General features: G+C 45.5%; 1 protein-coding gene across 1 annotated transcript in view; it reads left to right on the top strand.

Annotated features, from left to right (window-relative positions):
* OMA1 (OMA1 zinc metallopeptidase) overlaps positions 1-21,055 on the top strand; it is a 126,024-nt gene that overhangs the window by 35,671 nt on the left and 69,298 nt on the right. The window contains exons 2-4 of the mRNA XM_068239412.1: positions 625-853; positions 12,602-12,775; positions 15,396-15,503. Of these exons, the coding sequence (XP_068095513.1) occupies positions 625-853; positions 12,602-12,775; positions 15,396-15,503 (511 nt within the window). The remainder of the gene's footprint in view (positions 1-624; positions 854-12,601; positions 12,776-15,395; positions 15,504-21,055) is intronic.

Below are 21,055 nucleotides of genomic sequence, written 5' to 3'. Positions count from 1 at the left end.
TATTTACATTTAAACCCATTTTTATGTTCTAATTGATTTATTATGTGTTTATAGAGTGCTGACATATTCCATAGCGTTTTTGAGAGTATGTAATTTTCATACTTATTGTTCCTCAGAGGGGCTCACAGTGTAATCCATACTATTGTCACCTGTCATATGCTGGGTGCAGTGGCGTGCGTCTGTGATCCCAGCTACTGGGGAGGCTGAGGTCGGTGGGGCGCTTGAGCCTGCAGGAGTTTGCGTCTATGTAAGGGCGAGTGTGTGCTGAGTGTTAGCATTGTCATCTGTCCATCATAATCCAAGGCCAATATTCGGGCAAGCCAATTTAACTGATCTGAATGTTTTTGGGGTGAAAGAGAAAACCAGAGTAAGTTGTCAACACATATACACTTGGAGAGTGTCCACATAGATTTCATCCTGAAATCTATTGGAAATTGGTATGCAGTGTGTGGGCAGGCAATAGAGCCCTCTTTCATAAGATTTGATCAGAGAGGGACCTATCTAATAGTTGATTTGGTGGCCCATCAAATGATGTTTGACCACCTTTTGTGTGCCGCTTCATTTCTTTTTGTAGATGTTTTTGTCCTGGTCTAAGCACATATCCTCTCTGCCTTTTTATACCAGGAGCGTAAGGAAGTGGTGGAAAGCTCTGCCGGCAAACAAACGCCAACTCTTCAAAGAGAGCTTGTGGCGAAACAGGTGGAAAGTGTGGCTTGGTGTCACAGGCGTGGGACTTGCCTTCATTATCTTCTGGTTCACCAACCTGGAGGAGGCACCAATCACTGGGCGGATCCGGCTCCTGTGTTTTAGGAAGGAGCACTATGACCTGCTGACTACGCTGGAGTATGAAAGCGTGAGTAGACAAATATCTGAGTAAATGCGCCAATGATCAAGAAAAGTTGATTTAAAAAGTGTACTACAACAGGGGTGTAACTGAACAGGCAGAGCCGAGATTCAAACCCTGGTCTCCTGTGTCACAAGCAGAGCCCTTAACCATTGTACCTTCCTACTAGAAGGGGCAGCACCTGCGATCCCTAGAGGGCCCAGAGCTGCGGGGAGCCCCAACCTTCCTTTCCTCCAATACAGGAGACTATATTCAGATCAGGCGTTTTTGTGGCTGGGCTTGTTATGGTGTGACGATCATGATGGCCACACTTGTTTTATGACCCTTGTGAGATGGGCCCCAAGGCTGTGGAGGGCACCAAGGGGAAAGGGGTGGGAACATTGGGGGGGGGGGGGACATCAAAGTTTTGTTATGGGGTCTTATGAATTGTAGTTACACCACTGTACCGCAACACAACCTATAAGACAAATCTTGTTCTCTTCTGTGGTATTAAGGAACTGGATGTACTAGACTGTGGATTCATGATCTAGGGGTCTGTTCTTAAGAGGTTCTAAATGCATATTCCTGCTAAAATCTATAGAGACAGAGTTTCCTGTGCAGGGAAGGAATCCGTCACAAACAAACCAAATTCCAACAAGATAGGAATAGATTGATTTGGTATAACTGGTTATAATAGACTCCTGTATGATTATAGCTACCATACATGGATCCTTAGACAAGACTCTGCATGGTCTCCTACTGAGTGCACTTAGTAGCTGCAGTTTAGGTAAGTAAATGTCATTTTTTTCATCTGCCTGGCTATTTCCTTTAAAAGTGACTAGAGACTGATGATTTCAGGTCAGGCAGAAGGACAGAGGCCACTCTTATAGCAACTTTATCTCTTTTATCTCTAGATGTATACAGACAGGACAGAGAGAAAACTACATATGGAGGACAGGAGCATTTAACGCGTACGTACAAAAAGGGCGCCTGGACAAAAAGGGCGCGGGGTGTAAACTCTAAATAATAATTAATCATTAATAGGGTTTATAAATATAGTGTGCTATATTTCGTTTACAAATAATGTTTAACAAAATTATAAATCATTAAATAATGTTTATGAAATCGGAAATTGTAAAAACGTTAATCTTCCCTGTTTCAAAAGTTAAACTTATAATTACGTTTATAAAAAAACCAATAATATATGTTTAATTGTTATAATTGTATATTATTGTGAATAACCGTCATTTATGGTTTGTTGTTATAATAAAATTTGAAAATATTGTTTATAAAGATGATATAAATATAACTACGTTCGTAATAAATGTTGTAATACATTAGTAATTATTACTAAAATTTTACTAAAACTATACCTAAGCCTACTCTTACACAGAACCCTACCTGTACCTATCCCTAACCCCTAGACTCCCCTGTTGGTGCCTAAACCTAAGACCCCCCTGTTGGTGCCTAAACCTAAGACCCCCCCTGTTGGTGCCTAAGTAACCCTCCCTGTACCTACCCCTAACCCCTAGACCCCCCTGTTGGTGCCTAAACCTAAGACCCCCCTGTTGGTGCCTAAACCTAAGACCCCCCTGTTGGTGCCTAAACCTAAGACCCCCCTGTTGGTGCCTAAACCTAAGACCCCCCTGTTGGTGCCTAAGTAACCCTCCCTGTACCTACCCCTAACCCCTAGACCCCCCTCTTGGTGCCTAAACCTAAGACCCCCCTATTGGTGCCTAAACCTAAGACCCCCCTGTTGGTGCCTAAACCTAAGACCCCCCTGTTGGTGCCTAAACCTAAGACCCCCCTGTTAATGCCTAAACCTAAGACCCCCCTGTTAATGCCTAAACCTAAGACCCCCCTGTTGGTGCCTAAACCTAAGACCCCCCTGTTGGTGCCTAAACCTAAGACCCCCCTTTATTATGTGGATAATTATGTTTTACTAATTGTGGATTAAAAAAATATTTTGCAATTTACGTTACGTACTAATCGCTTTATTTTGTGAATAATAATGTTTTACAAACAGTAAGGGATAAAACTTTAAATAATGTTTTAATTATTTAAATAAGATAAATATGTTTAGTATTTTCATAAACGTTATTCGGCACGGGTGCATTTTATAAACGTAAATCACCACAAGTTCAGTTATAAATCATTAAACAGCTCCGGGCGCCGTTTGTAAACTTTATTTAGCTCCTGGCGCCGTTTATAAACTTAATTTAGCTCCGGCGCCCTTTTTTCCTACCCGGCGCCCATTAAACGCTATTTATTATGGGAGTGAATGGCGGCGCCCTTTTTGTCCACTAGCGGCATGCGCCCTTTTTTCCCAGCTCCGCATTTAACACCTGTTTAGAAAAGGGTTCTACATGCTAAGGGTTTATTTTATACGGCAGATTGCAAATGCAACGCAATTTATTTAATTTTTTTAAAGCGGTATTGTCACCATAAAAATCAAATTTCAAAAGCAACTGGTCTGAGTGTATTAAGTGATAAAGATGCTAATCCTGCATTCAAAATTTTTATAAATATGTCTGCAGTTATGTTTCAGCATAACGCTGCACTGGACCTATATTTCGCCGGCGGCTGGCACACCGGGGATCTCCTATCTATAATTTATTCATTGATTTCCCCTCCCCTGCTTCCCACCCACATCTGTCCTCTTCCCTGGTTGACTGACACTGCAATGTGACGTCTATACTAGAGGCCACAGGTGTCAGCCACCGCTGTTGTGGGAAGAGGAGCTTTTCAGAGAGTCGGTGATACCTGCGAACTGACCAGTTCGCCCGGAGCCCCTATCACCGCCGCTGCCGCCCGGAGCCCCTATCACCGCCGCTGCCGCCCGGAGCCCCCATCACCGCCGCTGCCGCCCGGAGCCCCTATCACCGCAATTTTGCAATGCGGTTTCTCTGCAATTGCGATTTGCAATTTTCTGTGGCTGCCAGAAACGCAAGGAGAAATGCAGAAAAAATGCATCACCTTTTGCGATTGGGAAAATTAGATTACTGTTGGATCACAGTAGTATCAAAGGGTTCCTGTGATTTTCTTTACTGTGAAGATGTCCTTACGTTTTGCGATTTGCATGGAGTCCGAAATACAGTAGATTGCAAAGCGTAGCAAATAGTATCTGGTATAAAAGAGCCCTCAGGGTTCATACACACATTTAATTGTGATTGGCCAATTTTACCACCTCCATACAGTATTACGGCCAATAGATTTTGAATACTGTGAACAGATTAGATAATATCTCATACTACATGGAGGTGATAAAATTGGCCCCAAAAAAGAATAGATGTGTGTATGCATCCTAAAGGTGCCCATAATACAATCTGCATGGTACAATTTTACCAAATCTATAGGTGCCCATGTAACTACAGTGTTCTTCCCAGAATTTTTCTCCCAGCCGGGTGGTATGAAAAAATAGGTGGGTGGGGCTTGACGTGGGAATGAAGGACTCTGATTACTGCATAAGGGGGGGGGGGGTGAGGAGGTGAGCTGATAACAGCTGGGTGCTCACTAAAATTAGCCAGGTGGAGCACCCAGCTAAAAGAGTCTGGGGAGAACACTGCATCTAGCATTAGCTGGATGGTGTAATGGTTAAGGGCTCTGCCTCTGACACAGGAGACCTGGGTTCAAATCTCGGCTCTGCCTGTTCAGTAAGCCAGCCACTATTCAGCAGGAGACCTTAGGCAAGTCTCCCTAACACTGCTACTGCCTACTGAGTGCGCTCTAGTGGTTGCCTCGCAAGCGCTTTGAGTCCGACAGGAGAAAGGCGCTATACAAATACTGCAATTATTATTATTATTATTATTAGAGATGTATGGGCCGCTCGACCAAGAGACAGATCTCTCTGATTGACTCTGATCAGAAAGAGATCAGTTGGCTGCCCATACGCTGTAGGCTGTTTCTTGATCTATTTCAATATGAAATCTTTCGGGAATGGGTCTCGTGTCGTGACACCACCTCTGTCGATGCCCCCCAAATGTAAATGTGCTCCATGTGCCCATTATAATACTTTACCTGTCTGCCTTTACTACGTGACAAAGGTGCCCATACATCTTTTGCTTTGGAGCCCCATGTGGCTACTGGCATATAGCACATTGGGCACATGTGTGACGTGTGGCTCTGCACCCATAACATGTAGTGTGTCTGAATTGCTCGATAAAACAACGCAAGTTTGACATCTCTGGAGTGCTTTCTTCTACGTAATCATTGCAGTTTCTGGAGGTGGGCTGATGCTTCATGACAGCAGCGCAACCACCCCTAGTGACATCTAGGATGGGGCATACGGCTTACGCTGCTCACAAATTTGATTTGCTGGTGATTGGAGGGGAGGCGTCGCTGGTATAGCCATAGGCTTCCCTTCCAGTTTTTCTAGAAGCAGAGGGCATGGTTGTGATGGAGGGGATGTGTGGTTTTGTTGGTGGTGGCAAATTTGTGGTAGTGGGGTTGAGTGTAGTGTGGGAGTTTACTCCGGAGTTCTCACAATGTCTTGGGTGGGATTATGTGAGAAGATGGTGGCTTTGGGACAGAGGTGGCTTTACACCCAGGGCCTGCATGCCTAGTTGATGATTGTCCTCTGAAGATTTAGACCCTCATAGGTAGGTACAGAGGGGATTTTGGGCTGTACACTCTGAGAGAAATTGAGCGGAAGGAGGTTTATTAAATATTGTATTTATAAAGCTCCAACATATTACGCAGCACTGGACAATAAATACATACAATGATACAAAGGATGACAGATGCAACAAGGTTATACAACATAGCACAACGCCGTACAAGGCAAACAGGGTACAAAATACATGATCATTCAATTTTGGGCTTGATAGGTAGGTCCAGTAATACAATTACAGGACTGTCATAGGAAAGGAGCACAATGATGGTGCACACTATCATGTAGAATACACTAGGGAAGGGAGGACCCTGCCAAGACTTACAATTTAAGGCATACATGTCAAACTCCGGCCCGTGGGCCAAATTTGACCCTCAGAGCCATTAAATTTGGCCCTCAAGTGGTTTTGCCACTTTGCATTATGTATGGTATGGCCCACTCTAGACCACCAGGGAAGCTATATTGGTGGTGAAGCCCTAGAACACCAGGGAAGCCATATGGGTAGGTAGGGGGAAAGCACTAAACACTATGGAACTGCAAAGGGGAGGGTGGGGGTCTCTAGACACCAGGGAACTGTGTAGGAGAAGGAGGACCGCTAGACACCAGAGAACTTTATAAGGGAGGAAGGTGGCCAGTAGACATTGAGGTTGGCCTGCGACTAGGTCCTAGTGTACAATTTTGGCCCACTTCGCATTTGAGTTTGACACCTCTGATCTAAGGGGAGGGGAATTGAACACACTTGGTAAGGCTGTAGAAGAAGTATTCAGTAGAGAGTTACTCTGTGGTAGGGGATGGGTAGTCCATCTTAAAGAGGAGAGTTTTAAGCACTTGCTTAAACGGGGGGGGGGGGGGGAGTCTGATGCGTGGTTGAAGGTAGTTCCAGAGGGTGGGGCAGCTCTTAAGAAATCTGGCAGGCACGCATGGGAGTGGGAAGTGCGCAGGACAGTTAGGCGAAGGTCGTTGGAGGGACGGCTTGGTATATACCTGTGAACAAGCTCCAAGATGTAGGTAGGGCAGGTTTTGCGCACATATTTATAGGCCAGGCATAGAATCTTGAAACTTATCCTGAATTGGATAGGGTTATATTTCAAAGAGATAAATCATGGGATTCCGGCTTTAATGACTTCAAAAAGTGTTAAATGGATCCATCCATCCATCCATAGCTACATGCATACAACTAGGATCATGTACAGTATATGCTTTTACAGGTGGTAGAAGGTCTTCTTGACACACTTATATGTAATTGTTACTGCAGTTACTAATATTATCTGCTTTCGTCGGAGACGAGAGGAAGGCATAAGCGCCGTGTACTTAAGGAGCAGAGAAAGGATCTTGTGTTTGTGTTGTTAAGTACCAGCTGTGAACAATTTCCCTTGATGAAAAGCTAATGAATTTTGAAAGAACTGCCATTGTAAAGAAAAGGGGAAAAACTAACATTTGTCAAGGCCAAACCAGTAAAAGGCAGCGGGACATTAATGCGCTAATAAAGGCGATCTCGTATTCCTCGCTGCCGCGTCTTGACTTTACAGCGCAGCCGAGTGATCTCCTTCGTCTCAGATATTCTTAGATAACTCTACGGAGCACAAAGCCGAATTCTTCGACTCATAATAGAACGGATGACCCATTGTCAGCTACATAAAAGGAAGAAGGCTCCAAAGAATGGAGACATTGAACCGTAACGCAAGGGCTGTTTTGTGAAGAGCTGCTGGGAGACTTTGATGTTTGATTGTGTCTAATGTGAACTTGCTGTCAGAAGGTATTACCTAGCCAGGCACCAGTGGCTCCTAATTAAGTTATAGCTTCCAGAATATCGCAGCGTTGGGGGGGGGGGGGGGGGGGGGGAGATGGGAAATTTAAAGGCAGAGATGATGAGACATCTGTTTGGCTTGTATTCTAATCTAAAGGATAAGTGAACTTATGTTAAAGTGAGATGGTAGAATTGACCTTAGTTGCTCCTTGATTAGTGGTGCTGTTGAAGGCATGACTGATTTAGACACCTGGAGATATCTGAGGACCCCCTATCTGAAGTCTCTTTGAGAACCCCGCATTGACTATACTTTCTGTCCTCTTGCTTCCTGTGCACAGTGTAGAGAAGAGACATAGGTGCTGCTGGCTTCCCCTCTGCCTTCCAACCTCTCAACCACTGTTATATGAGTGAGCTAAAAGGGCGTGCGGAAATTTGGACACTCAGAAATAGCTGATAGTAGAATTTCGGTAACTGTACCTACATTCAACTCTTTTGCAGTGCTAATAACGATAGCCAATGCTTAACTTCCGCCCCTCCAATGTCTAACCCTAACCACACAATCCCCGTATGCCTAATCTTAACCATCACCCGTCGATGGAGCTGGGGTTAGACATTGGTGTGTGTGTGGAGGCGGGGGTCCCTAGGGTTAGGCATTGCAGGGAAGGGTCTTAGGGTTTGGCTTTGCAGGGGAGGGTCTTAGGGTTTGGCTTTGCAGGGGAGGGTCTTAGGGTTAGGCATTGGCGGGAGAAGTCTCTTGGGGTTGGGCACCGGCAGGGGGATGCCTTAGGGTTAGGCATCGGGAAGCAGGGCTCGTGTGATGGTGAGGTCAGGCCAGGGCTTGGCAAACTACATCCTGTGAGCCATATCCGTCCCATTAGTGCCCATAATAGACTATATTTCTTTCCTGTCCTCTTCTCCCTCTCTTCCTTTCTCCAATCACACATTTCAGCACCAGTCTCCATGGCCACAGTGGCATAATGTTACTCACTGTCAGTATGTGCCAGCTTGTCACATGAAGCCACAGTTGCCATGGAGATCGCCACTGGAAGGTGTGATTGGGTGAGTTAAACCTGTCATTACGCACTGCTCGCAGCCTGCAGGGAGGGAGAAGAGAATGCGGCCTGCGACAGGATGTGGCCCGCAGTGGATAAAGTTTGCCCACCCCTGCTTTAGGCCATAGTAAAATATTTGTAGATTGCTGATATTTTACTGATTTTTTTTTTCACTAGCAGCATTTTTAAATGTACACGCCCATGCAAGCTGAGTCCACTTCAGTGTTGCCAACTCATCCCTTTAATTACTGACACATATGAATTATACAAGTTTCGTGGCTAGGTAGATGCACTTAAGGCAATGATTATGTGTAAGTAGCCCCAGAACCTGTATAACTTAGATATGTCAGTAATTAAAGGGATGAGTTGGCAACACTGGTCCACTTCCACCTGGTTTACCTTTCTGTAGACACTGATACTTGAGGAAGTGAGCTGGGCCCTCAAAAATGCAATAAAGGTTTTGATCTACAACACTTTTTTTTTTAATTGTATTATAAGTGTTATGTTCTTCTAGATTGATGTCCCAATGTTCGTAACACTTTTTTCAAGTGGTTGTCAGCCATGCTCCCTTAGTCTTGTAAGGGACAGGTTCACTTTAATTTAAAGTGGGGAAAAAAATTATCCTGCCTCTGACTGGAGTCATTTTGTAATGATATGATTGTTCCCTTTCCTGTTAATTCCGCATCTGTCGCTGTCTGTAATCTGCACCATTTCATTCCTTCTTCAATTGCTGGCATGAAGCAATTTTTCTTTTGTGCCCATTTTTGTTTGGAAGGACGAGTCCTGCTGTGGCTTTCGCTTGTCACCAGAGGGGGCCACTCACACCCCATCAAGCCAGAAGCAGATGAAAACCTCATTTGCGCACGACGTGTAAATAACAGTACAGGATGTTGTCATACCTGTCAGCAGATAAGGGAGAATTCTATTAAACCGATGCATGACTCACAGACAGGATAGAAATTGCAGCAGCCAATCAAATATTTACAGCTCATGTTCTCATAAGCAAAATCTGTGAGGTGAAAGGAGGTATTATTATTTTTTCATGACTGTTCTATATAATACATCACATGTTCAAAGTGGAAACTGTATTGTTTTATGAGATATACCGGTATATGCTAACTTTATATTTGATGCAAATTTTCCCACAAAAAATTAGCTACAGGGGCCCAAAACACTGGAAATGTTGTGACACAGTGAGACTTATTTTGCTGCCGGGTAGCGCCACTGCGTGTCAAACGTGACACGCGTGGTATCACCAAATGCTGCCATGTGGCTGCATGTAATTGCAGCTGAATTGCGCTTGTGGCCAGCAACCAGGAAGCTGAACTGCCTGACAAATGAGCAGATCAGCCGTCTGTGGAAAAGATCTTGGGGTCGATTCATAAAAGGCTGTGCGAAAAAAATAAATCTGGTTGATAAAATACTGCATTCGGTATTCTAGACTTGGACCAATTCATAAAAATGTTCACTGGAGCGGTAGAAGTTTGGTAACTAGCTCCTACATATTTTCAAACACGAACCCAAGAGGTTAAACAGTGGCTTTACCACACAAGATACAGTATGTTGAGGTATTTACCGCACAAGTCGGTAATTTACTTAACTGCTCGGTAACTTCAGTTTTTCATGCGGTAACAGCTTTTATGAATTTACATTTTCCTAAGTGCTTTGTAAAGTCAGCTGTTTTCTGCATTACCAAATGCGGTAATGTTTTATGAATCGAACCCATCATGTGTCATTCTCACTTCTCATCTGCTGCTCCTTTCTGCCGATCTCTTATCTGGCTTCCAATTCACCACAGAATTCAAGCAATTGTGCTTTTGTTCCTACTTACTAGAGATGGCCAGAGAAATGCAAAAAAAATCTTTCTGTGTTCTGTTTTCACAAAAATTCTTAACCTCCTTGGCGGTTCAATTTTTCCGCCAAGGAGGCTGCATTGCACTTTTTTTGAATTTTTTGTTTTGTTTCATGTAGCTACCTGAGTGGTAGCTACATAAAACACCACTAGAGGGCGCATGTGTCCCTCTAGTCCGATCGCCGCCGGCAACAAAAGTAAACAGGAAATTGCGTATAGAACGCAATCTCCTGTTTGGCTTCTCCTGTCGCCATGGCAGAATGACGTCATGGATGTCAGCCGACGTCCTGACGTCAGACCCATCCGATCGAGCCCTTTGCGCTGCCCGGGACTGATTGGTCCGGGCTGCGCAGGGCTCTGGCGGGGGGGCCCTCTTTCGCCGCTCACCCGCACCCGCCCATCTCGCTCGCCCTTCCAGCTCCCTGGCCCCAGCTGTCCGTTAACAAAAAACCTGGGACATGGACGCTGCAAACTGCTGGACACAGCGACACTTCAGTTTTATTGTATAGGATTTTGAAAGCGATTTTCTAAGGGCGTTTATAGTGATTTGCCCTTAGAAAAGCACTTTTCTAAGCGCTTTTGTGTAGCTTTGTTTTGTTCACTTCCTGACGTCATTCAGGAAGTGAACTCTTTGTCCCGCAAATGAATAAATACAATGTATTTATTCATTAACCACTTAATGACGAGCTGACTTATAAAAACGTCCTGCTAGAGCCTCTTAATGACTCCAAGACATTTTTATAAGTCTGACAGTGCTGCTGCCGCTGTGCGCATGCAAGTGCGCGCGCACTCCAGCGGGTGCATGTGCGCGCTCCCGCGGGTGCACGTGCATCCCCGTGCACGTGAAAATAGTGAACCCCCCCCAAAAAAATACACCTTTATTTCCAAATGATGTATTGTCACCACACTTTGTACCAGGAACATAAATAAAATCTTGTGATAACCAGGACAAATAGGCAGATAAAATGTGTGGGTTTTATGTACAGTAGCAGTGTTTATATTAAAACCACAGAGGAGGAAATTGGAGAAATAGTGTATTTAACAAATATCAACCCCAAAAAGCCCAATTGGTGGTGAACAAAAACAAAATCTAGATCATTTCATAGTGATTAGTAGTGATTAAGCTATTGGCAAATGAAAGGGATGAGCACGGAAAAGGTGAAAATCACTCTTGTCTGTTAGGGTAAAAACCGCCTTGGGGTGAAGTGGTTAAAAGCGCTTGGAAAATCGCTTTTCAAAGCGCCTTTTCAAATGCTTAGCAATTTCCCTATCCTTTCTATTGAATCGCAAACGCTTTGAAAATAGTGCAGGACCTGTGTTTGCGATTGGATAGCAAGCTCATCGCTCATGTGAGAACACTCACAAACAGCAACATTGCAGAATCGCTTTTAAGGCAATTTTAAAAATTGCCAGCGCTTAAAAAAACAAAATCGCTTCAAAAAACGAAAAGTGTGAACAAGCCCTTAGGCTGCTTACACACTAAGATCCCCCAACGCACAGCAATGTAACACAAGTGGGCTGTTCACACTGCCCACGTTGCGTTACATGTAACGATGCACGTTCTTCCGAAAGTGCAGCATACTGTAGCGTTACAGCGGCCTAAGCCGCGTTAGACTGTTTGCACATGCTCAGTCATGTTGGGGAGGAGCGGAGAGGGGCCAGGCACATGGCTAATTATTATTCACTGCATGTTGTGACGTGCAGTGTTTACTTCCTGGTGCGGCCGCTCTGTGCGATGATTGGCCGGCGGGACCACGTGATGCCGCATGCGTCCAAGAGTACGCATCACGGACGCCAGAGTGAGCTACAGAATGCGGCTCACTCTGACGTCCACATCGAAGAGCACCAGGCCTTGCGTTAGGTGCACGTTATGCGACCTTAACGTGGCACCTAACGCAACGTCTTGGTGTGCAAGTAGCCTTAAAGTATGAAAGAGGGACAAATAGATTTGGCTCCAAAGCAGGACCTATTCTTCCAAATGAGGCACAGTTAGAATCGCTGCATAGTAATATTGAATCATATAAGGGTGGATGGGGTTTATGCAGGGTTTCTTTTTTTTTATAGAATCCCGGACTTCCTCAATATAATTTTTTTTTTAAACCATACTTTATAAGGAAATACATATTAAAAAGCCTGTAGATTTCCTTTCAGCTTGTCCGCAGGGTAGCACATAGGCCTGCAGATTACCTCCTGCCCCGAACAATAAAGTTATTTATTTTGTTTCATCCTGTCTTCCCTTCATATGGAAAAATACATCGCCCCGTCCTATAGATTCTCCGAACACAGCAAATCCCTCCGTCCTCCATTTTCATTTCCTCCCAGAGATAAACTGGCTTTGACAGATCCGTCTGCCGTGTCTCCTTTCAGGGTCTTCCCAGTTCAGTCACGCCGGCGACACCTGCTGCTCCCAACCGAGACCAGATATGACTATTTTCAGCAGAAGGCAGATTAAGGCGAGGAATGTGCTGAGCCAAGTGTTTGTAGATTCCACCTATCTCTTTCTTGTTACCTCTTGCAGCTGATTGAAGAGTTTCAAGATAAAATGCTTCCCAAGGAGGACGAACGTTATCAGCTGGTACAGAAGACCCTCCGACACCTTATCGCCCGCAACAGCGATCTGCCCGAAGTGGCCAAGATTGAGTGGACGGTGCATGTGGTGGACAAGCCGGTCATTAACGCCATGATGCTGCCGGTGAGATACGCAGGGATGACCGTTTATAATCTCCTCTCCTCGGGGTCATTGTTTCATGTCACGCTGGAGAGAAACCAGCGCGATACAGGATCTCTTCAGTTACATGTAATGGACTGTGGCGTTAAAGGGGACCTGTCATTCAAATCACTTCATATGAATCAATAGGACACATGTCAGCATTACTCAGGACAGGAGCTCAGAGGATCCCCATACAGATATCAGGGGGATAGCCCTACTGTATGGATTTATTTGTACAAAAAGACACAAAAGGGAAACAGAGAGACCACAATATTGTTGTAAGGTTCAAGAATAAATGTCTTTAGTGAATAATTAATACTCACAAACACGGGTTACCATTCAGGCAACCAATGTTAATGCAAATGGGGAGATTCGTTCCTGTTGAAACTTCAATGCTCCACACAGGCACAGTACACATTTCCTATATGCGGAACACTGGCGCAGTTGAACACCTAGGGCTCGATTCACAAAGCAGTGCTAACTGTTAGCACTGGCCCTTATCAAGTAGTGATCACGTGCAAAGTACCGCGCGCACTGCACAGAGCGCAGGGCGCTCCGCGCGAAGTGCCCACTAAAGCCTATGGGACTTAGCGCGCGCATAGGACTTTGCGCGCGGTACTTAGCGCGCAATTGATTGAGAAAACTGGTGCTAATCTACTTAGCACCCTGGTAGGTTAGCACCGCATAGTGAATCAAGCCCCTAGTGTGCTTATGTACGGCGGTGCACATGTACTGTAGCCACTGGAGGCATGTTTGAACTTGCCATCCTCGCTCGCAAGCCAAACCCTCCGCTTCAGCCTCCGCCCACCAAACCCTCCCTTCGGCCTCCACCTGCCTGTCCTGCATTTCAGCGCATCTCATGCACGGATGAGCTGTGCAGTGAACCCGCACGATGTTAAGCATGCACAGGGTCAGAACGAAAACAAGGCACAATATACTTGATCATGTGATTTGATAGATGGTCTTAGAGACCCATTAAGTCAGAGTCAGTACATGGGAGCGGTGTGCAATGATGAGGATCGAGTAGGGGGGAGCCCTCCCAAAGGCTGAGGAACCCGTTCTGACCTGGGCGATTTGCGGGTGATGCCCACTAATGGCCCAATCTCTAATTCTTTTTAAAGTGCTAGGACAATACAAATTCAATGGCAGTGATCTCACTGCCGCGATTGCCTCCGATCGCGGGTGATTCGCGATTAGCTGCAATCACAAATTGTGTTGCCTGCAGCATTTTTCCGTGATTCTGGAGCGATGACGATACAGTGCTGATTGTGATCACACAGCATTCGCAAGAGTGTTTCGTGATTTTCCTGCACTAATCGTGGTAAAATCACTCACGCAAAATGGTTTTGTGATTGCTAGTGTGAAAGGGCCCTTACAATGCAAGAGCCTAATAACGTGATGCATTCTGCGGGATCATTGATACATTGAATGCTCTCATATCCTCTCCATATACATACAAGGTCACACTGCAAGTGCTACTGAGCTGTGCTTACTGCTCAGCTCCTTCTCCAGATGACTTCTGGCCAGGCTGCTGATATTCCGGTCTGCCTAGAAAGGTCCATCCAGCAGTATTCTGGCGCACTGGACATGTGACTTCTGTGTGAACAATGCTGGGAATACACCATACGTTTTTTTTCAGCAGATAGATGGTTCGATAGGTAATTTCCGACATGTCCAAACTTCTGTTTGATCATTTTCTGATCGATTTCTGATAGAAGTGAATGGAAATAGATAAAAAAAGATACGAGAAGGGAAATTGAGAGGAAAAACGAATCGAAAATCAATCGGACCGAAAATAAACAAAAAAACAAAAAAAAAAACGCATCATGTGTTCTCAGCATAAGACTGCAACACCCCGCATGGCAGCCAAAGGTGGGTTTATGGGCTGTACCAAGTACAGTACTTGGCTTCATGCACGCTGACAATACTATTATCAGTATGCATTATTGTATTCTGAAAGGAGAGGATAAGATCAGAGAATTCAGTTGAATGGTTTAAAAGAAATGCTGATAGGAATCTTATGCCATTATTCACTCAATTTTCATATTGGATGCAGCCATTGGATTGGATGCAGCAATTCTCATTCCTTCCGTAAAGCATGGAGCTGCCAGTAGAGTGGGAGATGCTTCCCCAGCACAGAGCCATAACCCACCCTTCTCCCCCTCTCTGCTCCCTCTTGTAGAGGACAAGGAGGAGGTTGGCAGGATCAGAGGGTAAGACTAGCTGGTTCCCCCTCTCGATCCTCTGCCTACCTCATGTGCATGATATTTGCATGGGGGGGGGGGAGTTTTGAGAGCTCATAGAATTTTCTCTCAGGCAAGCAGCATCTGACATTGACACAGACAAACTGCTTTGCAAGCTCAGTCAGGTACTTAAAAAAAGTATATTGTACCAATAATTGAAATCTAGACAATGCTCTAAAGTAGAGATTGTGCTTTGTGTGCTGCCCAAAGTAACAGCAAGCTCCACTTACAGTCTGATCACTGATGTAAATGTACTAAAGCTCCAGCACACCAACCCATCTGCTGGGCTTATAATGACTCAGGGTTTGAGTTTGCGTTTGCTGCATTAATTACACTATTGACTGTGTGTTGTTTTCCAGAACGGCCAGGTGTTTGTCTTCACCGGCATGCTGGATGCGACAGGCAATGATGACCAGCTCACTTTCATTCTCGGCCATGAATTGGCACATGCTATTTTGGATCATATGGTAAGTAGAGATACAGGCAGTATCATTCAGCTTCCTCACTGCCCACAGGAAATGATAGGAGAAGCATGTGACATGTTTGAGCATCACTATGGCCGCACCTCAGGTCTGCTTTCTGGCTGAGGAGTCCTGACATAGGCGGTTCTGTGTTCTGCAGATTCCATTTTAAAGTGTACACAGGGCAAACCTTGGGTCAAAAAACACACTTCTCTAAGAAGAGAGAAGCCTCTGGATCCTGTCGATAATTCCCGTGCCGTCTGGACCTCTGTTGCAGAGCGCAGACCACCCAAAGTAATCTGACAAGAGCTTGTCAGATTGAAGCTCTGGGCTGCGCTCCTCTTCATGCACAAGTGTGGTCACGTCTGCGCAGTAAGCAGGAACCGCTTGTGCATGAGCGGCCACATGCCTTGCACAGCCATTTTTGTGCTCACGCTGGTGCAGCGCGGCCACACTCATGCATAAAGAGGAATGCGGCCCTGATCTTCCTGAGGGTCCAAAGAGAGCTGCAGTATGGTGGTTATGGGAAGCCTGTGGAGGATGCGGAGGCTTTCCTTTTCAGGTATGTGTTTTTTTGACCCGAGGTTTCCTCTGTTTTCCTTTAAAGCACTCCAGTGAGAAGAATATGGAGGTTGACGTATTTGTTTCCTTTTAAACAATACCAGTTGCATCCTGCTGATCGTTCTGGCATCAGGAGTGTCTGAATCACATACCTGAAACAAGCATGTGGCAAAACCAGTCAGATTTCAGTCAGAAATTTCTGATCTGCATGCTTGTTCACGGTCTGTGGTTGAAAGTGCAATTTTGGAAAGGAACTCCGCCCCACCAGACACTGATTCCTAAAAATTTCCAATCTTTATTTGTATAGCCGGACAAATAGTACAAAAAAAAGCTCATGCGCATCGGAGCGAGTGTAGTTTCTTAGTCGTAGTTGAGGCCGAAGATCAGCAGGGTAGCCAGGCAATTTGCATTGTTTGAAAGGAAATGCAAATGGCAGCCTCCACATCCCTCTCACTACAAGAGTGCTTTAAAGGAAACCTGAGATGGTGCGTAAGAACAAAATTATACACACCTAGGGCTTCTGACAGCCCCCTCCAGGCTGATCGATCCGTCACTGTGATATCTGCAGATCTCATTTACACCTTGTTTAATAGACAGTCATTTGCAGATCAGATCCACCAGGATGGATATTCAGATCTGCAGATAATTTTCTGATCTGCAGATGAATGTCTGTTAACCACTTGAGGACCCACTCTTTACCCCCCCTTAAGGACCAGCGGCGTTTTAGCTGATCTGTGCTGGGTGGGCTCTGCAGCCCCCAGCACAGATCAGGGTGCAGGCAGAGCGACCAGATCGCCCCCCTTTTTTCCCCACTAGGGGGATGATGTGCTGGGGGGTCTGATCGCTCCTGCCTGATGGGTGTTGCGGGGGGGGGCACCTCAAAGCCCCCCTCCGGGGCGAGATTCCCCCCCTCCCTCTCCTCCCTGTTCCCCCTGGTGATCTGGGCTGCACAGGACGCTATCCGTCCTGTGCAGCCAGTGACAGGCTGTCCCCTGTCACATGGCGGCGATCCCCAGCCGCTGATTGGCCGGGGATCGCCGATCTGCCTTACGGCGCTGCTGCGCAGCAGCGCCTTACAATGTAAACAAAGCAGATTATTTCCGCTTGTGTTTACATTTAGCCTGCGAGCCGCGATCGGCGGCCCGCAGGCTATTCACGGAGCCCCCCGCCGTGAATTGACAGGAAGCAGCCGCTCGCGCGAGCGGCTGCTTCCTGATTATAATTAGCTTGCAGCCGGCGACGCAGAACTGCGTCGCTGGTCCTGCAGCTGCCACTTTGCCGACGCACGGTATGAGTGCGCGGTCGGCAAGTGGTTAAACAAGGTGTATATGAGATCTGCAGATATCATCAGGGTTAGGGAGTCGGAGTCGTGGCAATTTTGGGCACCCGGAGTCGGAGTCGTTGATTTCATAAACTGAGGAGTCTGAGTCGTATGATTTTTGTTCAAAATCCATAACCCTGTTAAGTATTAGACTAAGGTGTCGGAGTCGAGGAGTCGGAGCCATTTTGGGTACCCGGAGTCGGAGTCGTGGTTTCAGAAACTGAGGAGTTGGAGTCGGAAGATTTATGTACCGACTCCACAGCCCTGGATATCATAGACTATGAATGCATTTTGCAGATACTGATCTGTTGCAGATACTGATCTGTTGCATGTGTGCAGCATCTTTGTGTGCAGCATCTTGCAAAGATTTTTATCTGATGGGGAGTTCATCTCAATAGAATAGACTACGGTATGTAGGTATGGCTCTCATACTACATGGAAGGGGGTAAAATTGGTCTGTGATCTTGCCTTTTCCAAAGACTTGTATCTGATGTGTGTACCCACCTTTAGTGCACCTCGCGGGAAATGCGTTCTTCAGAAGCGTGGGATGAGGTGCACTAAGGCTCTACTCTGCTGGTCCACTGGTGTCTTCTCTCCTCTCACGTAAGCTGTGGTTTTCTTATATAGCCCACTGTATTGCACTTTACTAGGCTATAGGTCTTCATCATTATTGCTGCTCACAATTTAATTAATTTTGTTATTCCCGGTTTGGAACTTTATTCATTATCGCCAGCACTTTGTGCACTCAATCCAATTACCGTACTGACTTGGTAGATTGGTCATTATTTATAATGTAATAGCTCTATTTCCACATGCTTGTATATTTCATACTATCCTATTTTTGAGAGGGGAACCTATATTATTTAATCATTGTGAACTATTGTACATTTATGGACCCCAGATTTCTCACTTTTAGTAGTTTTTAATTGTTTTTATTATGTTTGTGTTTGGAATTGAATAAAGATTGTGATATATTGGTTACAAAATTACTATATTGTCAGTGTGGTGCTTTTTAGGCGGCATCTTTTTATTCCCTTTTGCTGATTCTTGTCTAGCCCCTAGCACACTCTGCATCATTATATTTAAATTGATTGTATGGTGCTGGTCCATTTGTTTGATGTTTCAATTTATGATCCACATCTCTCTGCTAGAGGACATGCCTGCTTACAAGCTGTACTGAGCATGCTCGGGATTTGCCTGGTTTGTTTTTGTGATGGGAGGGCACAAAGAGAAGTAAGATGGCGGCACAGACAGCAATTTCTTTGTCTTTTCAGGGCATTAGGTAACTAACACATTTCACCTATTTTACATCCATTCAGGTGTACACAGCAATAATATCTCCATTTAGGGCCTCTTATCAACCAGGATTTGTGGCAACCGATGCAACGCAGTATGTGGGGACATCATAAGTGCATAGAATGCATTGTCTGATGTTCCCGGTCCATGCGTTGTCATTCACCCTCAAATCCTCATTTCATTTTATGTAAGTTTTATCCTTGGGGTGTTTGGTGGGTCAGGTAAGTGAGGCTGGATAAAATAAAAAAGTGAAGATCCATTCTACATGGACCCAAAATGAACATAAAGGCAATTAAAACACATCTCCTGGTTTTAGAAAAACTGTAAAGAGGATAGATGGCCTGTAGGTTATAAGTGAATGTATGGAATGGGAGCTGTTGGGAACATTCCTGTCACCAGTGAATGATTACCTTTGCTTTTAGCTCCCTCACTATGTACATGAATCTGCTGTGGGGGAAGGAACGGTATTGGCTTGAGGTCTTGTGCTCTAGACCTCATATCCTCTTTTAGGCGCTTACTATTAAAACCTAATTGGAGCATTTAATGGTAATGATATATGTCCAAGCCATCTGGCTGAGGCATGTGGGGAATTATGAACCGGCTGAAGATCAATACTAGCTCCTTCCCCCACTGACAGGCCGAGCTTGGTCCACAGGCTTGCATTGTGTGGTGTGACTGTGGGGAGAGAGCTGTCATGCCAGACAGCCCTAGCCTTTACCATGGTGGAGTCTAATGCTGGTGACATGAGAAGACCTTTCTTGTGCTTTGGTTATCGTTTTAGCACCTTCTGCATTCCGATGCAAGGAATGAGCTAATGGAGGCTTTCCAACAGTAACTAAATGTAGGAAGGATGGTTACTGGAGAAACCAGAGAGAAGGAAGGGTAGTAAAAAGCCACAAGTTGGTGTTGAGGTTATTTTTGCAGTTTAGACACTCTAAATACATTATTGTACGGCTTTTGAGTGTGAGGGAGAGTTCAGTTAAAAGCGCTACAAATAAAAATAGGCACGAGATATTACTGATGGTAGAATATCAGTAACACTACCGATATTCTACTGTTGTCTATCTCAACTAATTCTCACACTACGTAGATTTCCCTAACACTAGCCTTTTCCCTACCTATGCTTAACACTAACCTACCCCCTAACTATACTTAACCTACTCCCTAACTATACCTAATAATAACCTACCCCCTAACTATACCTAATAATAACCTACCCCCTAACTATACCTAATAATAACCTACGCCCTAACTATACCTAATAATAACCTAACCCCTACCTATACCTAATAATAACCTACCCCCTAACTATACCTAACAATAACCTACCCCATAACTATACCTTCCCCCTTAACTATACCTAACATAGCCTAACACTAACCTCCCTACTACCTATGCTTAACTCTAGCCTACCCCTACCTATGCCTAACACTAGCTTTCCCCCTACCTACAACCAGCACTAACCTACCCCTACTTATGCCTAGCACTACCCTACCTACACCTAACACTAATGTCTATGCTGCTATTTTATCCACTACAGATCTGTAGGGAGGGGTTGGAGAGTACTGTGGGTTGTCCTGCTTAAGGCACCAAAATGGCCAGAAGCAGCCCTGCCTAGCTTGAACAAAATGAAAGCATTGCCAAAGCAATCAATCAGATTGTAGGCAGTGCTGCTCCGATACCACTTTTCACTATCTGGAACTAATTCAGATCCGGATACCCAGATATCCAATCCGGGTCGGATATCAGAGTTCACGAGTTCAAGTGACACGTGCCACTTGGCAAGTGGCACGTGACAAGTGCCGAGTGACAGTCAGACAGCAGAGGAGAAGACACTAGTGCACACTAACTGTCACGCTGGCACTGCTCACAGCACAACAGTTCTGTAGAAAGCTAACCAGATGGTACTACTACTCTAACAACTACTAGCACTGACTGCGGTACTACAGTACTAACCAGGGGCGGACATACGGCCGTGCAGGCCGTGCCGCCGCACGAGGGCCCCTGAAGTTCCGTTTTCTTCAGGGGCCCATGGCATTAAGTACTTTTTTTTTTTTTTTTTTAATATTTTTTTTTTTTTTATTATTTTATTCCCGGGGGCCCCCCGACTCCTATCCTCCCTCCCTCCCTCACCTCGGGGGCCCCCTCCCGATATGCGCGGCGGGAGAGCGAGCGAGCGGCAAATGCAGGAAGGGCTCTCCAGGCATCCGCTAGAGGCCCAGCCGCTTGGTCTCCAATATGTCTCCAGTTGGAGACATATTGGAGACTCAGCGGCTGGGCCTCTAGCGGATGCCTGGAGAGCCCTGAAGACTTCCTGCATTTGCCGCTCACTCTCCCGCCGCGCATATCGGGAGGGGGCCCCCCGAGGTGAGGAAGGAAG

Source organism: Hyperolius riggenbachi, chromosome 6 (assembly GCF_040937935.1).
Source record: "Hyperolius riggenbachi isolate aHypRig1 chromosome 6, aHypRig1.pri, whole genome shotgun sequence".
Taxonomy (NCBI): domain Eukaryota; kingdom Metazoa; phylum Chordata; class Amphibia; order Anura; family Hyperoliidae; genus Hyperolius; species Hyperolius riggenbachi.
The sequence above is the reverse complement of the archived record's forward strand: the minus strand, read 5'-3'. Positions and strand labels throughout refer to the sequence as shown.